Genomic DNA, 17,136 nt, shown 5'->3' with positions numbered 1-17,136 from the left:
ACATGTTCTTAAGCAGCAGGTGATTATAAGAATGGTCACAGAATTTGGGGGGCAGAATTGCTCGAGAGCTCTGTTCTAGCTGCGTTGGCTTCAAGATGACATGGCAACGCGAAGATGTCAGCTGGGATTTAACCCACACTTGTTTTCAATAGTGTCTTCAGAACAGCAGTTATTGAAGTTTGATAGGCATGCAATGCATTTTATTTAAGAAAAGCCCTCAGATGTTGTAAGTAAAGAACAGTTTTATTTGTCCCATCACACCCCTAAATTAAGAAAAATGTCTGCTTTGTTTCGCGATTCCTTTATCAGAATGATTACTTGCTTTGTGCTACAGAAAATTGGTCTTAGGCTTTAGCACAGAGTGTCAGGTTTTAACTTGTAACTAAAGCACCTAGAAATAACTTTAAGTAGTAATTTCTGAAGAGACTGTGCTAAATTGTGTATAGACATTGCTTATACTGGTATAATTACTTTGCTAACCTTTTCAGTGTGAATATTCTTAAACTTCCATACCTTTGTATGATTTTATAGAATATTTTAATGTTGTTATAAATTTAATTTATGGTAAACATAGGTGTTCAACAAACTTTATTTTCATATACTGTGACATCACTAGGTCAAGGAAATGGCTTCATCTACTGAAGTTATGGGAGTAATACTTCTGCCTCCTTCCAACACACACTTTCCCCCTTGCCCCTTAGTAGATGTGGATTAAAATATATTGAAACCTAGCTGTTCATTGTTTGATATTTATTTTCTTCTCTTAATTTTTTCTTTGTTGCCTCACCCTCCAAGAAGAAACAGCTGGTACTGTATGAAGGTGGTGAGATTTGCTTAACTTCTCGGGCACTTTGAAGTTCTTTAGAATATTAAAGCCTCACAACAGGCTGGTTTTATTTCCTTTAAGGTAGAAGGAAAACTGCAAGAGCTACAGCTGAAGTTTATGACAATGGGTCTGGAAAAATTACAGTGAATGGAATAGATGTTTTACATTACTTCCCAGTGCTGCAGGACAGGTAAGAGCACTATGAAGTGCTGTATTCTTACAGTACTTAAATTATTCCTAGTCATGCCATACAATTATATTTTGGTGCTGTGTTCCACAGAGTTGATGCTATGTTCTTGATTCTGTATAGCTATCTGTTTTATGAAAACTGGTCTTGCTTTTCCTTCTAGTTGTACAAGAACTGATAGGTCAGCCTTGCTGTCTTTCTTGTCTCTCCCTTTCTGAAGGGATTTCATAAACCAAGAGCACAGACTATTTGGATAGTTCAAATTTTGGTCCACTTAGAAATGGCCTGCAGTTTATTTTAAATAATAAAGAGTGTTTTTAAGAGTTTCCTGAGAGGTTTACAAGTTGTATGCATGTGTAATTACTCTGGCATTCAGTAATATATAGAACCTGAGAAACTACATAAAGCTTCAGATTTTGGAGGTTCTCCATAGTCTTATATAGAGAAAGCTTCTTGTAAGGCTGACATAAGATTTTTATTCCTTATGTGATTTCAGTTTTCTGTTGTGGCTTCTGAGCTTAAGAACAGAGTGAGAGGTTGCTCAGTGTGAATATCCAAAGCTCATGAACTTCCATGGCCATGTATAAATAGTGAAACAAAAGTAATTGTAAAACTGAACTTAAAATACCTATCCCTGGCTTTTTCTGTGTTCCTCATTTCCCATTTATTTTATTGATATCAGTAGGAATTTAGAGACAAGAATGCCTTTCTGGTTCTCTGCCTGAAAGTTGAATATGTTTTTGTATATACTATGATAAAAAAAAGTACATACCATGTAACTTTACTTACAAGTATATACTTAATTTTATTGTTGTTTTTTTTTATTTTTATTTTAGAGAACAGTTGTTGTTCCCTTTCCAGTTTCTTGGCAGAGTTGGAAAACATGATATGGTTTGCACAGTCTCTGGTGGAGGAAGATCCGCACAGGCTGGAGCAATACGTTTAGCCTGTGCAAAAGCCTTAAGGAGTTTTGTGACAGAAAAGGAGGTAGAATTCATGAGGCAAGGTAGGAATTGAAATTATTTAAACATTTCTTAATGTGTTTCTGGTAATTAACGGAATTAATACAAGGTTCATTAAGAATCAGATAATGCATATTTGAGTAAATAATCCCAGTGAAACCTTGCATATTGTGTGAAAGAGATGTACATTTATTTGTAATTTGTTTTCACGTGTTTCCTAGCATCCATTGTGTACATTTTGGATGACTTCTTGAGCATTTTCCCATCTGTTTATGACCTCTGTTAGGTCTATTAACCAGCTTATATTACCTCAACATAGAATCACAAAACATGAATGTATATTTCCTAGCAAATAAATCTGGGTCAGGTGTTAGTGAGCTGTAAGGCACTACGTTTATTTTTTTTCTTTTTTACTCAGTCACATCTTGTTCATGTTTAAAAAAGTTTTATTCTTGAACTTTAACACTAGAGAGTTGGCTTTGAAGTCACAGTAATGAGCATAAACATATCACATGCAACTAGCCAAACTGAAGGAGCCTCTTTCCTTTCTTGCTTTATTTAGAGTTTACAAGTTACCTCAGATAAGATAGAACTTTCTTGGGTAACTGCAGTATTTGATACTTTCCAGTGCTTAGATACCATCCTGTTTCAGCAGATACATAATTACGAACAATGAGTTTTTAACTGTTCTTCCTGGAGTAGTGGGGACAATACCTGTGTGTATTACTGGCACAACAGCTGTGATTTTTTCACTCTGTTGTTCTCATCCATGGAAGTAAATCAGTCTTCATGTTAGTATCTTTGGAAGAAGTTTTTCAGTACTGACATATATGACTTGCTAGGAAACTGGCAACTTACTTCTCTTTAAACTGACATTGTAGTGAGTGGGGTATCTCTAATGAGATCAGCATAATTCTGAATTGCGAAATATACTTTGGAATGGTGTACTTTAAAGTGTACTTTAAAGCAATGGTCTTCAAAGTGGGATGTGTGCACCTCAGTGTTGCACAAAATGATCTGTTGGTGTGCAGGAAGAAAATATTAATCTTCAGAAATTAATAAATACACATATATTGGAGGTGCATGCTCAAAAAAATGTTACTGACAAGAGTGCACAGTCAAAAAAAGCTTGGAGACACTGCTCTAAAGGCTTAAGCAACAAAGATATACAACATTTTTTTCAGTGGTTTGTAAAGCAAAATGTGAAGAAAGTTCAGTTACTAAAGAAAAGTTAGTGTTAGAAGATGTGATGAATTTCCTTTCAGTGTGTTTTGTACTGAACCCTTATCCTACATGTTACAATCCATATGCAAACTTATTGGCTGTCTTGAATCCTCCACATATAATGTACCTGTAACATTAACTAATAAGATTAAACAGATCAGTGCTTTTCTGTGTTTTGTAGCTGGGCTACTAACATATGACCCACGTGTGAAGGAACGAAAAAAGCCTGGTCAAGAGGGAGCCAGAAGGAAATTCACCTGGAAAAAGCGCTGAGTATTTAAGGAATGACAGAATGCTACCAGCGTGTCAAAACATCCTGAATTAAGATTTAAAAATATTGTAAAAATATATTTAGTAATAAAGACTTTTTCCATTATAACTGCTGTGTTTTCTCTGTTTAAAAAGCAACAAACAACTTTATTCAATTTTAATTTAAAATTGTGGAAAATTGTGCTGTGATTTTCCAAAATGGTAAATCTACAATAGTAGCTTGAGTGCCAGCTCTGTATCCTGGCTCCACTGAAGTCAATAATGATTTAGGAAGTGCTTGTTGGATTATAACTTCTAAAAATCAGTCTTTTTGTTGAATGGCTTGACTGTCCAAATTCTGGAATTAGGCAGCTCCTAAACAGGTATTTGGACAACTTTGACATGCCTCCCTTTTTGCCTCGTAGGTATGGGAAGGTAAATGACAGCTTCTCACCTAAAATATGGTTGATCTGAGAAACTAGCAAGAACAGTACTGACACTTGAGGGGCTGCTGAGAGAGGAACAGTTACAGAGAATAAGCTTTGCCTGTGGAATCTGTTGTCTCCAGGATGCCTCCCTAGGTTAAGTAGGGAGTGATTCAGAGCAAGTATCTAAATTTAGTTGCTCTGAATCACCCTCTGGAGGAGTCAGATTTTCTGTTCTTCCCCCAACTGCAGAAAGAGCTGGAGGGATTAGGCTGAAGTTAATCTTTTAGAGTATTCTTCTCCACCCCTTAAATCTCAGGGGTCCTGATCAAGGAGGCATGTTCTGAATATGGCTAATGCACAAAGATAGCATTGGACTCTTTGCCAAATACAGTCATAACTTTTAAAATCAGAAGCAGGAGGTGATGACAGTGCTGCCCACCTCCTGTCTATAATTGTAGCCATCCAAAATAGATTAGTGGTTTACAGCACTCACCCAAAAGCGCAAGGTTTTGGTTTATTGCCAGCTTCCTTCCTGGGACAGAGGTCAAATGCACAGAGCTTCCAAAGAAGAGCACATCCTTCTTCATTCCTGTAGGAACTAGTCTACACCAAAAAAGATTATAAGGTCCATTTCACTAGGAGAAAGGAGAAAAAAATTCAACTCAGTAGTTTTAACAACGGCATTTTCCACCTTTCTTTTAATTTAGAAGATTTTGGTAGTTGGAATTCTTCCTCCCCAGTCAGATCTTCTGAGTGTTAGAGTACCTGCCCTACTGCTTATTTGCTGTAGATTATACCAAAAAATACTACAACTCAGAGGTAACAAAAGGGGCTAGCAGGTCACCTCAGGAGATAAACAACTGCGAGTAATCTATATGGGTCATTATTTTCCCCAGCACCATTCAATAGGGGGCAGCAAGTAACTAAAACTTCTTGAACTGAGTAAAACAGAGCTCAGAAACTGGATATGCATCCTTGACTGATGTGTTTCTGATTCCTTACTTGCGAAAGCCACTCTGCTTCTTTTTAACTCTAGTTTCATGAGAATCCTCAGTAATCTTGGGCAAGATTTCTCATTGCTAAGGTAGTTAATCAAAATATGTGACTCTAAAACTACCTGGAAGGAGGTTGTAGGGATGTGGGTATCAAGTCTCTTCTCCCAAATAACAAGTGCAGGACAAAAGGAAACAGCCTCAAGTTGTGTCAGGGGAGGTTTAGTTTGGATATTAGGAAAAAGTTCTTCACTGGAAGGGTTGATGGGCACTGAAACAGGCTGCCCAGGGAAGTAGTGGGGTCACCTTCCCTGGAGATATTAGAAAGATGGGTAGATGTGGTGCTTAGAGACATGGTTTAGTGGTGGACTTGGCATTGCTGGGTTAATGATTGGAATCAGTGTTCTTAAGGATCTTTTCCAATCTAAATGATTCTATGACTGAAGTTAAATAGCTGAGGTAATTCACCTAACTCTTTGAAAAACAAATGGGGTTACATAAGATGTTTTACACTAAGGCAAACGCAGAATCTTAATTAGCATTTCTGCTAATGTAGCTCTGAATTTTTTCTGTGTAGCAAAATATATCATGTTTCAGTAAAAGTTGTGACTTCTGTAATACAAGCATTCAGTAGACACCCATGCTGGGCCGGGTTCCTAAAGGTTGTTCTGATAATGCTTACGTAACCATAGGGACTTAAATGGAGGTAAAAAAAGATACAGGAGGAGATTAAATAGTAGAATTTTTATCGTAAGACACATAAAAATTGATCAGTCTGATTGTATTACTTTTCCTACCTCATTATTAGGCCGTATTATAAAGCCGTAAGAGTGCAACAGCGTATCTGTACTTATAATGTACAAAGTCTTTTGTCGTGTATCAAAAGGGGTTTTAACTTTCCCAAAGAGTACAGGCATGGCCTTTGGTGTTTAGACTGAGCAAAAATTTTAGATAGGATAAAACTTTAAAATTTATCACAAATTTTTAGGGAAGTCCCTGGGAATACATGTAACACCTACTTCCTCAGGCTTCCATCTAGCTCTGAAACTGAGCCAAGAGAGACAATAATTTTGAAAATTTAAAAAAAAATGGAACTGTAAATAATTCTTGCATTTTTACTTGTATGAAGTTCCTCTCAATCATTTGTAATACATGTCAAAATTTAGGAGTTGGACGTAATAATTCTAATAAGAAGGACTATTTCTGTAGTGTTAAAGCTGATCAAAAGGTGAAACTACTATTTTTTCACTCATTTTTACAGGTTCATCAGAATTGTTAGTATCTTATGGGAGAACCAAATAAGGAAACTTCATTGTGTTAATTTTGCATTGTGACAGCAGCACAACAGTACAATCAGATTATCAGTTTGAATAATCTAATTTCTTGTTCCTCTCATTCCCATGTATTCCCAAGGTTATCAAAAGAAGTGGTCCTGAACACCTGCCTGCTAAATGTGTCCAAGCCAGGCTTCTCAGATCTCAATTTTGAACCACTTATGGTGTGAACAAACTTATCTTACCAACAAGATTTCAGAAAACTGTCCTGAATGTGACAGGTGTTTATTCTTTGAACATTAGACTATTTTCTGAATGTGACCAAAAAGGAAGCTGCCTATGCTTTTTGGTTAATGTATCTTGTGATTCATCCAGGCTTTTCAGATTTTTTTTCTTTTCCCGTCTCCACCACATGGATGTTTTGCTTTCAGTTAAGATACGAAAATTGTCTCTAGGACAAATAGAATGTATCTATGTAATCAATTTCTGGTAATTGTCACATTTCTTGAGTGTGGAAGCCAGTTAGTCTGAAGGTAAATCTGTGAGGATGTCTCTTTTGTACTAATGCTGCTATGTTACCACGAGATGGAGCAGTTTGCAATCCAATGAAACGAGCTATTTTCAGAAGCGATATGTAGATATGAAAATTATGAATTTTCCTTATAAACAATGATTTTGTAATGAGGTTAATATGAAATTAAATTTGTTTGGCTTCAAAAGAGTAATTTCAGATTGTGTTTCCAGGACTTTTTTTTCTCATGAAAAAAGAAACAAATTTTAGTGAAAAACAATGAATGTCAGTTAATGCTATTGCAGCAATCTAATTTCAATACATAAGTAATACCTTAAAATTAATGTTGCAATGTTATGCTAAGAAATGCCAGCTGATGTGTGAAGCTTGGAAATGATGCAGTAACATTGTGCCAGAGATCATAATAAGCTCACAGAATGGTAGGGGTTTGAAGGAACCTTTAACGATCACCTAGTCCACTCCCCTGCCATCGGCAGGGACACCTCCCACCAGACCAGGTTGCTCCAAGTCCCATCCATCCTGCCCTTGAACGCTTCCAGGGACAGGGCTTTCACATCTCTGGGCAACCTGTGCCAGTGTCACCACCCTCACTGTAAAGAATTTCTGCCCTATGTCCAGCATAAATCTACCCTTAGCAATCTCATACTAATTATATACATGACTAATAAATATGATTATTTAGATACAATGCCAGAAATTTGTTTTGGCTAAAGGGAGGGGGATTTGTTATTGAAACTCTGTTTTATCTATAGAGTTTCATAAAACCCTTGTGCATACATAAATTAATTTTCACAGTATTCTGTGATGCTTTATATAGATAAGAATTTATGAGCTGGAATTGGAATCAAACGTGTTGTTTATGCTCTGCTAGGACCCAGCAGGCATTGATTGTAGTAGCTCACTAAATGTTCTGCAAACAGGCATGAGCACAGATCACTGCCTGGGTACCTGCCCAGCTCAACAGAGCAGTGTGGGAGAAGAACAAAGCATATAAATAAATGAGCAATGATGGTTTTAGATGGCTTAGCATTCAGCCTTAATCACCATGTTGCCAGTACCCTTCACTGTTGGCTTTCAGTGTTGAATAACTGAATATTGAAGTACTGGTGGGCAAATCCCACATGCCCTTTCTCTCCTACTTACTAGCCACTTCAGCAGAATGGGTGCTTCTCTGCTTAGCTGGGAGCTTGTTCATTTTGAAGGAAAAAAAGCCTTGGGTGCTCCACAGAGGAGTTCTGTACTTCAACACACCAGATCTTTAAGGCATTTAAGATGTGTACTGACCATTTCTCCATTTCAGTAAATGTCATACTTAGATGCTGACACTAGTGACATAATAACACAAGCTGAGTGCTGTGTGCTTGCCAGAGATCCTGAGCAGATTAGTACCTCACAGAACCAATTTCAAACTAAGAGATGATTAGTAGGAGATACTACATGGTACACAACATTCCCTTCTGAAGGTGCCATTTTGCCTCTCAGACCCATCCCCAATTGTGGGAGGCCACGGGAGAAATGCAACCGACCATGATGAGTGATCAGCAAGTCTCGTTTATTGACTCCAATCAGGCAGTATTTATACTCTCAATAATGAAGCTCATACATAGTGCAAAGCTAAGCTCACCATTGGCTAACTATTAATGTTAACCACGCCTTTGATTACATTATTGTAGTTAGTGTTCCCAGGCTAGCTTTCTCACTCTCATGTCCAAGTTCCCTCTACCATATCTTGTTATTGTATAGCAGTTTTTGTGCTCAAGGACATGCTGTCCTGGTTTCTTGCAAAACTCCCTTTTCTCAGCTCTTACAATTAACCAGCGGTATCATGTCTATGTGACCTTTCTCACGCAGCCAGTCTTCTGCAAGACTCTCCACACCCAATAACCTTCCTGCTTGCCTGGTTGCATTTTCCCGTAGTAACTACTGTTTCTTGTAAGACATAATGATGCCAAGATAAAGAGGTTTGCACCAGTGGTATCGGGGTAGAAATGATTCAAAAAACTTCAGCATGTCTTGATACAGTTTTTATTTTGGGTTCCAGAGCAGCTCTGCAGGATTTGGGTTGATGGTGCCTCTAAAACTCTGACCTTATATTCCTTGTACCTTGAGTGCTGGATTGCATACAGGCAGTGTCAGCTGTAATGCTTTTTAGCTGGTGGAGCTGTCAACAGAATGTTTTTGTTTAAACTTGTGTTCATATAATGTAGCTGAAGTTTTAGTGTGTGCAAAGTAAGAAGAGTATAGGTTTTTCACTATGAACAATAAAATGATAATATTATTACACACTGCATAACAGAGGAAGAAGAGGTAATTTCTTTGTAAAGAACTTAATGACTTCGTTCAACTCCATTGGGAAAAAGGAACACAAGCACACAGTTACATCCTCCCTGCTCAGCTCTCAAACAGAAGTCTTAGGGCAGCAGGGTTGTCGAGATCTTTCCCATTTTGTGCTGCATGTCACCTTTCACTCTCAACCTACGTTGGACATCCCCATCTCAGCAAGTACCTTTGAGGTCAGTCCCCACCGACTGCTGCAGTGGTGTGTTGCAGTGCCAGCCTTGGTGCTGGCATGCTTGCTGTCTGTGATTAACTCAAGAGGAAAATGAGACTTGAGAAGATTTCACTGAGGCTGTAAGGTTCTCATAGGGGTGGACCCCAGCACTTCTAAAGCAAGGCCTGACCCTTGTTATTTGCCACTGTTATTTAGTCTAAGTTCTTCCATGCCACCTGCAAAGTAGAGAGCAATCTGTTTTTCTCCTCACCCAGCTGCAATTAAATTCCTAGTAATTAAGAAGTTGTTCTTTAGTGAGACCTTGTGAGCACTGACATCTGTTGAATGTTTTTGAGTCAAGGCCACAGGGCTCCTCTATCTCACCCAAACCATCTCTCTTGTATCTATTGCATCTGCTAGGACAACAGATGAGACATTCAGTTTTTTCTTTCCTTGTGAAAAAGTCATATTGAAACCCATTCTAAAGCGCCCCCCCCCCCCCCCCCCATTACCTGAACTCTGTTTAATTTCAAAGGTTAAGAAAACAGGCACGTAGATAATTTTCTTCTCCAAGTGTATGCTTCCAAGGCTGAAGGTCTCATTTGTACTCAAGTTGCAAACAACACTTAATGATTTTATTTGACTAAGGCAAAACGAAAAACAATATTTAGAAAATGTCATTAGAAAAACATTTGCTTCTTTTCTTCTGTAACAAACAGATTACTGGGTAGTCTCCTAACTGATGTGGCATAGCTGATCACATTGGGTGTGCTGATGGACCTGATATTGATGGGCTGAGCCTTCAAAGCCTACATATCACCCTCTGGAAGACTAGTAAGTTGCCTCAGACCAGGACCATGCAAAACATCCCAAAGTTTGAAACAAAAACTAGGTAGGAAGCAGAACAGCTCAGAGCAGCAGCAGAGAGTTAAGGGCAGCTGAACATGCTAGAACACCAAGCCAAGCCTGCTGGTTGATGAAGGCTGGGGAGGTCCCAGGAGAGGAGCCAGTTGGTTGATGCACAGTGTGGAAGCTGAGTTAGACTGATGCAGTGGTGATGTCTCTCACTTCAGCCATTTGCGGTGTCACTCTTCAACCATGAGGGATGGGGTCCCAGAGCCCCCCCACCAACACACCTGCCAGCAGCTGGGCTGCCCTCAGGTAGGCAAGGAACAAGGTAGGAAAGGGCTTCACAGAGGGAGGGAGGAGGGAACCACTGGCCGGAGTGCTTGCATTTTGCATGGGCAGAGGGTGTGCCCCTTGCTTACAGCAATGCAGCCGATTCAAATTCTGTTATTTACCAATAAAAAGAGGATGCTAGCTGTGTTTTGTAATCCACTGTGAATTTGTTCTTACTTTAAGGATTTATCCTTTATAAATATAATGCCTTACTTTAGCATGAAGTTCATCAAATGTTTATCATCAAAAGTCAAGACTTCATCTACTGCCTGCATTTGGCATAAATCTGATTGGTTTCTTTTGTAGGAAGCCTATTTAGGAATCAATTATGTATTTTAATGGGCGTGAAAACAGCTCTTCTTTGGTCATTGTAGTAGATTACAGCTTGTAGTCTGACATCACTTAACTGCGTAGCAAATTGTCTGAAGATGAAAGCTCCTATTAGGACACTTTAAAAATCTCTGTTTCGGAATGAGTACTTAACAACCATTAAAGCATCTTGATAGAAATGTCGCTACCCTCGTTACATCTGTACCTTTGGTTAGTTTCCTTCCCCCTTTCCAATTTTCTCCCAGCATCTTGCAGCTTGCCTGTTATTTGGATGTATAATTAGAAATCCATTATTATGTTTTATGGAGATGTAAAGAGTAGGAAGAAAGCTGCGTAACTACTTTTTACATGCAGCATGCAAATTATCCACCTTGTGTGTTTTGGCTCTGAATGTTCCGCAGATGTAGTTTCATTTCCCTTGGATCTCTGTTTATCCACTTTTATTGCTAGTCATCAAGTATAGCAACAGAAAAATCAGAATAGGAAGGGGGAGGGACCTTCCCATAGAATCAGCTTAGCATGTTTTCATTGCAGAGTGGTATCGACATTCATGTCCTTCACCTACAGAGTGCTTTGCACAGACATTATTTATTATAGATGGTCATGGAAAGGGTAGGGGTAATTGGCACTGGATGAGAAAATGGTCACTGCCAAAGCTGAATACTTGGAAAAGTGCTTTGAAGGATATGATTGTAAGTGTTCTGTCCAGATACTATGTTTACTGAGAAAGAATGCAGGATGATGCTGGAGGCGTTTAAGAGATGTACAGATGTGGTGCTTGGGGACATGGTTTAAGCACTGGACTTGCTAGAGTTAGGTTAATGGTTGGTATAGCTAGGTTATAGTTGGACTTGGTGATCTTTAAGGTCTTTTCCAACCAGAACAATTCTGTGACTTGACTGTACCCCACAGCTCAGAATGAGCAAAAGCCTCTTTTCTAAACCAGATTCTTCCAGCTGACATTTGTTCTGTTCTTGCCTACGGGTAATATCCAGGTGTGTGATATACTCAAGACCTGATCTGAAGTCAGCGTAAATCTTAGGGATTTTATGGACCCTTATGTCATCAGGATGCTATGTTTTTAAGAGCTTTACATCTGACCTTCATCTTCTGTGAAATTCCACCAATGCATATGGCACGGTGCAGGGGGTTGCACTCCTGCCATGGCTTCTTCAGATTTGCCAGTCCAGGGCAGAGCAGAAGTGGTAGAGATTTGTTCCCTCTTCTTCTCCTTCCCATCAGTCCTGAGTCAAGAAGGAGGCTTCTCCACTCCCTGAGGTTTGTGACCAGAAAGGTCTGGTGAGGCTCCTAGAGCCGGCAAAGCCTCTGGAGCTGTTACTGCCCCTTTCAGCATGGCATTAACTGCTGAATGCCTTGAGAGAGAAGCAAGCTTTGCTATAACTTTTGGAGGTTTCTTGTTGGATCCCTACCAGTGTTTTCCCAAGTGACCTGATGCCTCTAAGCAGGGAGAGGGCTCAGATTAAGACAAAGATTACGTTACAGTGGTGTTAGGCATTGGGCCTGATATAAGTGCCTGGAAGTGGCTCTTTGAGAGATGATAAAAGCACATAATCTGTCTATTTTGGGGGGATAGGACAAGGGTACCAGTGTCTGAGGAGGTGTTGGTTTCACAGGAAAGGAGGAGCCTTCTTAATGGGGGTCTGGCAGAGCTGTGATACAGGATTTATGACTCCATGTAGTGCATGGCATTCTGTGGTTTAGTGTCTCAGTGAAACTTTCTGAATATTAAGTTTTAAAAAGAAAAAAGGCCAAAGTGCATTTAGTAGGTGTGCACTTAATTAAAAAAAAAAAAAAATCCTGAGTATTATTTTATATTATTTTATATAATTCCTTTAGCCACTGACTTTAGCCATGAAGATGATTAGAGGGCTGGAGCACCTCTGCTATGAAGACAGGCTAGGAGAGTTGGTGCTGTTCAGCCTGGAGAAGAGAAGGCTCAGAGAAGACCTTCCAGTGGCCTTCCAGTACCTGAGGGAGCCTACAGGAAAGCTGGGTAGGGCTTTTTACACGGGCTTTTAGCAAGAGGAAAAGGGGTAACAGTTTCAAACTGGAAGAGGGGAGATTTGGATTAGATGTTAGGAAGAAATTCTTCACTGTGAGGGTGGTGACACTGGCACAGGTTGCCCAGGGAGGTTGTGGATGCCCCATTCCTAGAAGTGTTCAAGAGCAGGTTGAACAGGGCTTTGAGCAACCTGGTCTAGTGGGAGGTGTCCCTGCCCATGCAGGGGGGTTAGAACTAGATGATCTTCAAGGTCCCTTCCAACCCAAACCATTCTATGATTCTATGACTGGACAAACTCAGACACTACATTGCTACAACATACAGATTTTTCCCCATTCTGAATTGTCACAGGTTTTACTTAGATTTTAATTGCATGAAACTAGTAAAAGAGTACATTGCTCAAGAGTATCAGTTTCTTTTAGTCATGGTGAATGTAGGAAACAGATTCTGATCAACCAGACATAGCCATTTAATAATAAAGTAGTATTTGATCAATGTATTATACACACATATGCATCTATATATTATACACATATGTGTGTAAGAACTAGGGAAGATAGTTTATCTTTTGTCATAAAGAGACAAGAAATATACTTATTGAGCTAATTTGATAACTATGCCCTATTTATGACTTAAGGAAGTCATATAGCTATAAAGATTGGAACAATTCAGAAATATGCAATATGTTTTTAGGATGAGAGGCTGGACTGGGCCATGTAAAGGAGAAAACATGGAGCAGGGACACAGGTTAGACCTTTGGTTCTGCTGCCATTAGCAACTCAGGTGAGGTATGATGAATGACTGCTGTTTTGGGCTGGCACCTGTCCTTCCTCAAAAACAAGTGATATTCTTTCTCTGTGTCTTCACCTTTGTCTTGATGGCAGCAGGAGCAGCCACACTGACCCTTCAGAAGCCTTGTGTGCATGAAAGAAACAGTAAAGCTACGGCCACTTTGTTGCACCAGAAGTTTTGAGGACAGGCTTTTTAGTAGGGCTTGTTATGATAGGACAAGACATAGTGGTTTTATAGAATCATAGAATAATAGAATGGTTAAGGTTGGAAAAGAACTTAAAGATCATCAGGTTCCAACCTGCCTGCTGTAAGCAGGGGCACCTCACACTAGACCAGGCTGTACAAGGTCTCATCCAACTTGGCCTTGAACACCTCAAGGAAGGAGGCTTGCACAACCTCCCTGGGCAGCTTATTTCAGAACCTTATTACCCTCATGGTGAAAAATTTCTTCCCAATGTTTAACCTAAATCTCCCCTCTTTCAGTTTAAAACCATTACCCGTTGTCCTATCGCTACCGTCTCTGGTGAAAGCCCCTCCCCAGCTTTCCTCTAGTCCCTTCTGGGTATTGGAAGGCCACTGTATGGTCTCCCTGGAGCCTTCTCTTCTCCTGACTAAATAACCCCAACTCCCTCAGCCTGTCTTCATAGCAGAGGTGCTCCAGCCCTTTGATCATCTTTGTGGCCTTTCTCTGGACCCTCTCCAATCTTTCCTGTGCTGAGGGCTGCAGAGCTGTGTTTTAAGCTAAAGAAGGTCAGATTCAGACTACATTTAAGAAAGATATTTTTTACAACGAGGATGGTGAAACACTGGAACATGTTATCCAGAGAGGTGCTAGAAGCTCCATCTATGGAAACATTTGAGTTAAGGTTGAATGGGGTTCTGAGTAACCTGATCTAGCTGAAGATGTTCCTGCTCACTGCAGGGTGGGATGGGCTAGATGACTTTTAAAGGCCCCTTCCAGCCCAAACTGTTCTCTGATTCGAAGTTTACTCCCACAGGCAATGACACGCTGTGCCTAAGCCAAGGTTGTCCTGCTCACCAGACTTGAGAGGGAGACTTTGTCCCAGCTAGAGATCTGCCATAGTCACACCCAGGCATGACCAAAGAGGGACCAGGCTGCATTCGTGCAAACCTACATACATTTTTAATTTTAGACAGGGAAAGCTGCTGCAACAGTTTAGCCTTACTTGGAGAGTGGGATTTGAAGACATTGGAATTGCTTGTGTATCGCCACTACTTTACAGCTTTATCAAGACCTGTAGCTGGGGCCTTTGGTCAGTGCAGTGATGCAGTTTGGCCAAGCATGGACTACAAAGTCTCCAGCTCAATCCTGTCCCATTTATGGATTCTGTCTTGTGGGTCCAACAGCTGTAGAAACTTTTTTTAATCACTAGTTTAGGAAGATACATCTCTGGATACATCCAAGGAGTAGGTCTGTTGAGGAAGCAGGTGCCAGTTTTCCATAGTTACTTTTAAGAGCCAAATTGTGCTTTAGTGCTGATTTTTAGTTTTAAGGCAATATTGAGAACTAAAAAACCCTTCTTTTAATTTTTTTTTATTTTATTTTTTATTTGATCCAGCTGGAGCTTGTACTTCCTCTTTTACTTTTTCCTTTATTATTTAAAATCCTTAATTATCCGAGACAAAATTGGTAAGGAAATCTGCAGAATCTAGGGATTCCACAGAGCTCTCTCTATAAACACTCAGGCTATTCACTGTTGCCAAATAGACATGTGCCAACTCTGAAACACCCACCCACTCCCTCCTTCTGCCGCAGCAAACTAATAAGCACATTGATTACATTCATTTAAAGAAAAACACTGCTCTTTTAATCTTTACATTCTGCACGCTTTAGATTTCTGATTACGAGAGATATCCTGTTTATCACACATCATGTGGTGAAAAAAGCTACTTGACACACCTCAACACATTAGATATTTTAAAAGAATATTTTATAGGGTACCAGCAAGTGGTAGTAGGAGATAATTACCATTTCCTGCAAGCTGTTGTTGTACTATTCGCAAGATGAATGAGAGGTCTCTTAGATGTGATTTTGTAAAGGTCCCTTCAATTACTTCAGTCCCCCCAAACAAAAATGTTCAGTTTCTCTCTTCCTTCCCTCTCCTTCACCCTCTCTCCCCCCAAAAATCTGGAAGAACTTACTTGTAATAATACGAGACAGCCACATGATGCCTATTTCATTACTCCGTAAGATACATTAAGAATGATAATTCTTTAGTTGTATATAGGTTTATACGTATACATATATGTATAAAAAAGCAAAAACAAAATCATGTGCATGTATTGTACATGACTGATAAAATATATAGTGCATATTTAAAGCAGACTTGAAATCCACTACTTTACACAGCTGAACAACTTTTTGGATTTGAAGACTGACAGGAGCATTTTGCATTAGGTGCGAAAGCCTTTCCAAATGTGCCGTGCAGGTGGATGTAGGTATGCACATAGACAAGCTTGCTTTCCTCCAGCAGATGGTTGTGGAAGGTGCCCACCAAACCCCTCAGCTGCAGAGCAAGCCGCCAATGCTCCCTGGGGTTTGACCCCAGCCAGGTCTACCAGAGGTGTTGGTTCCCGACAGGGCAGCTGATGCTGAACACCACCTCCAAGCAGCTCAGAGATGAGCAACAAATTCAACCAAACCTGTGGAAAACCTTGCTCAAAATCCTCCTCTGGGCCCATTTGAGTTTACTGCAGTGGATTTTGGATCCTGGAATTTTGCATACCTGAGCTACAGTGCTGTACTGGCCAAGGCACTGCCTGTAGCCCTAAAGGCAACCGGCAATGACATTCCTGATTTTTAAAGGTGCTGAGGCTTCCTACCATGTGGAAAGGTTTCTACAACATCTTGAAAAACATCTCAAATCCAATATGCTGGACCAAATTTTTCAGTTATTTCGTATTTAGTGGGTATCCAAGCATGACCTCTGTTTGGGATATAAGGTTTCCCTTGCCCTTGCTTAGGACAACTCTCCTTCTCAGGCTCCACGGGGAGCAGCACCCCACTTCATCAGCATTCCTGTCAGTCCCCAGCTGAGATCATGCCGAGAAAAGGAGAGCAACAGGAGCTAGTCCTTGCCCTCTGCTCCAATTCACTGATGATAAACACATGTCCTGTGTTGTTCTTCACTTCTGTAGAGAAGGGCTGGCCTTGCTCTCCTAGCCCAGCTTGTCTGGTTTCTATCGAGGTGTGCCATTTCCCACTGCAACAGCAGTGGAATTATCACAGCAACATTTAAAGCACCTGTTATGAATGATTGCTGTAAGCTAATGTCAGCCTGCAGTTTTTTACAGGAATTTCAGAAAGGAGCTGGAAAGTGCTGGCTGGAGAGTACCCATGGAAATACATCTCAGTGCCCAAACTGGTGCTCAGGAGGAGTATGTAGGGTGGTCTGCCTGACAGGTATGGTGGGAGGGGGAAACAGCACTGAGCTCTGGATTAGTAAGGGCAGATAGTATTAAACATGAAAGTATTAAACATGAAAATGAATTAATAACAGAAATTATGCTCTGCAAGTTTGGTGAAAAAAGTAACTAATTTTGCAGTTGCCAACAAGCTTTAAAACTTGGTTTTGGAGCATCTAAGGGAGACTGAGCGAAGATGCTCTAGAGTAAGGCAGAGAGTT

The 17,136-nt window shown here is 40.1% G+C and overlaps 1 protein-coding gene across 1 annotated transcript in view; it reads left to right on the top strand.

Moving 5' to 3' along the window:
• The window catches only part of MRPS9 (mitochondrial ribosomal protein S9), a 33,894-nt gene extending 30,316 nt beyond the window's left edge, over nucleotides 1-3,578 (top strand). Inside the window, exons 9-11 of the mRNA XM_051643920.1 lie at nucleotides 908-1,016; nucleotides 1,850-2,019; nucleotides 3,381-3,578. Coding sequence (XP_051499880.1) covers nucleotides 908-1,016; nucleotides 1,850-2,019; nucleotides 3,381-3,472 — 371 coding nt within the window. The 3' untranslated portion in view covers nucleotides 3,473-3,578. The remainder of the gene's footprint in view (nucleotides 1-907; nucleotides 1,017-1,849; nucleotides 2,020-3,380) is intronic.
• Nucleotides 3,579-17,136: the final 13,558 nt, after the last annotated feature.

The sequence above is a fragment of the Apus apus genome, chromosome 1 (genome assembly GCF_020740795.1).
Source record: "Apus apus isolate bApuApu2 chromosome 1, bApuApu2.pri.cur, whole genome shotgun sequence".
Classification (NCBI taxonomy): Eukaryota; Metazoa; Chordata; class Aves; order Apodiformes; family Apodidae; genus Apus; species Apus apus.
This window is presented reverse-complemented; position numbering and strand designations above follow the sequence as displayed.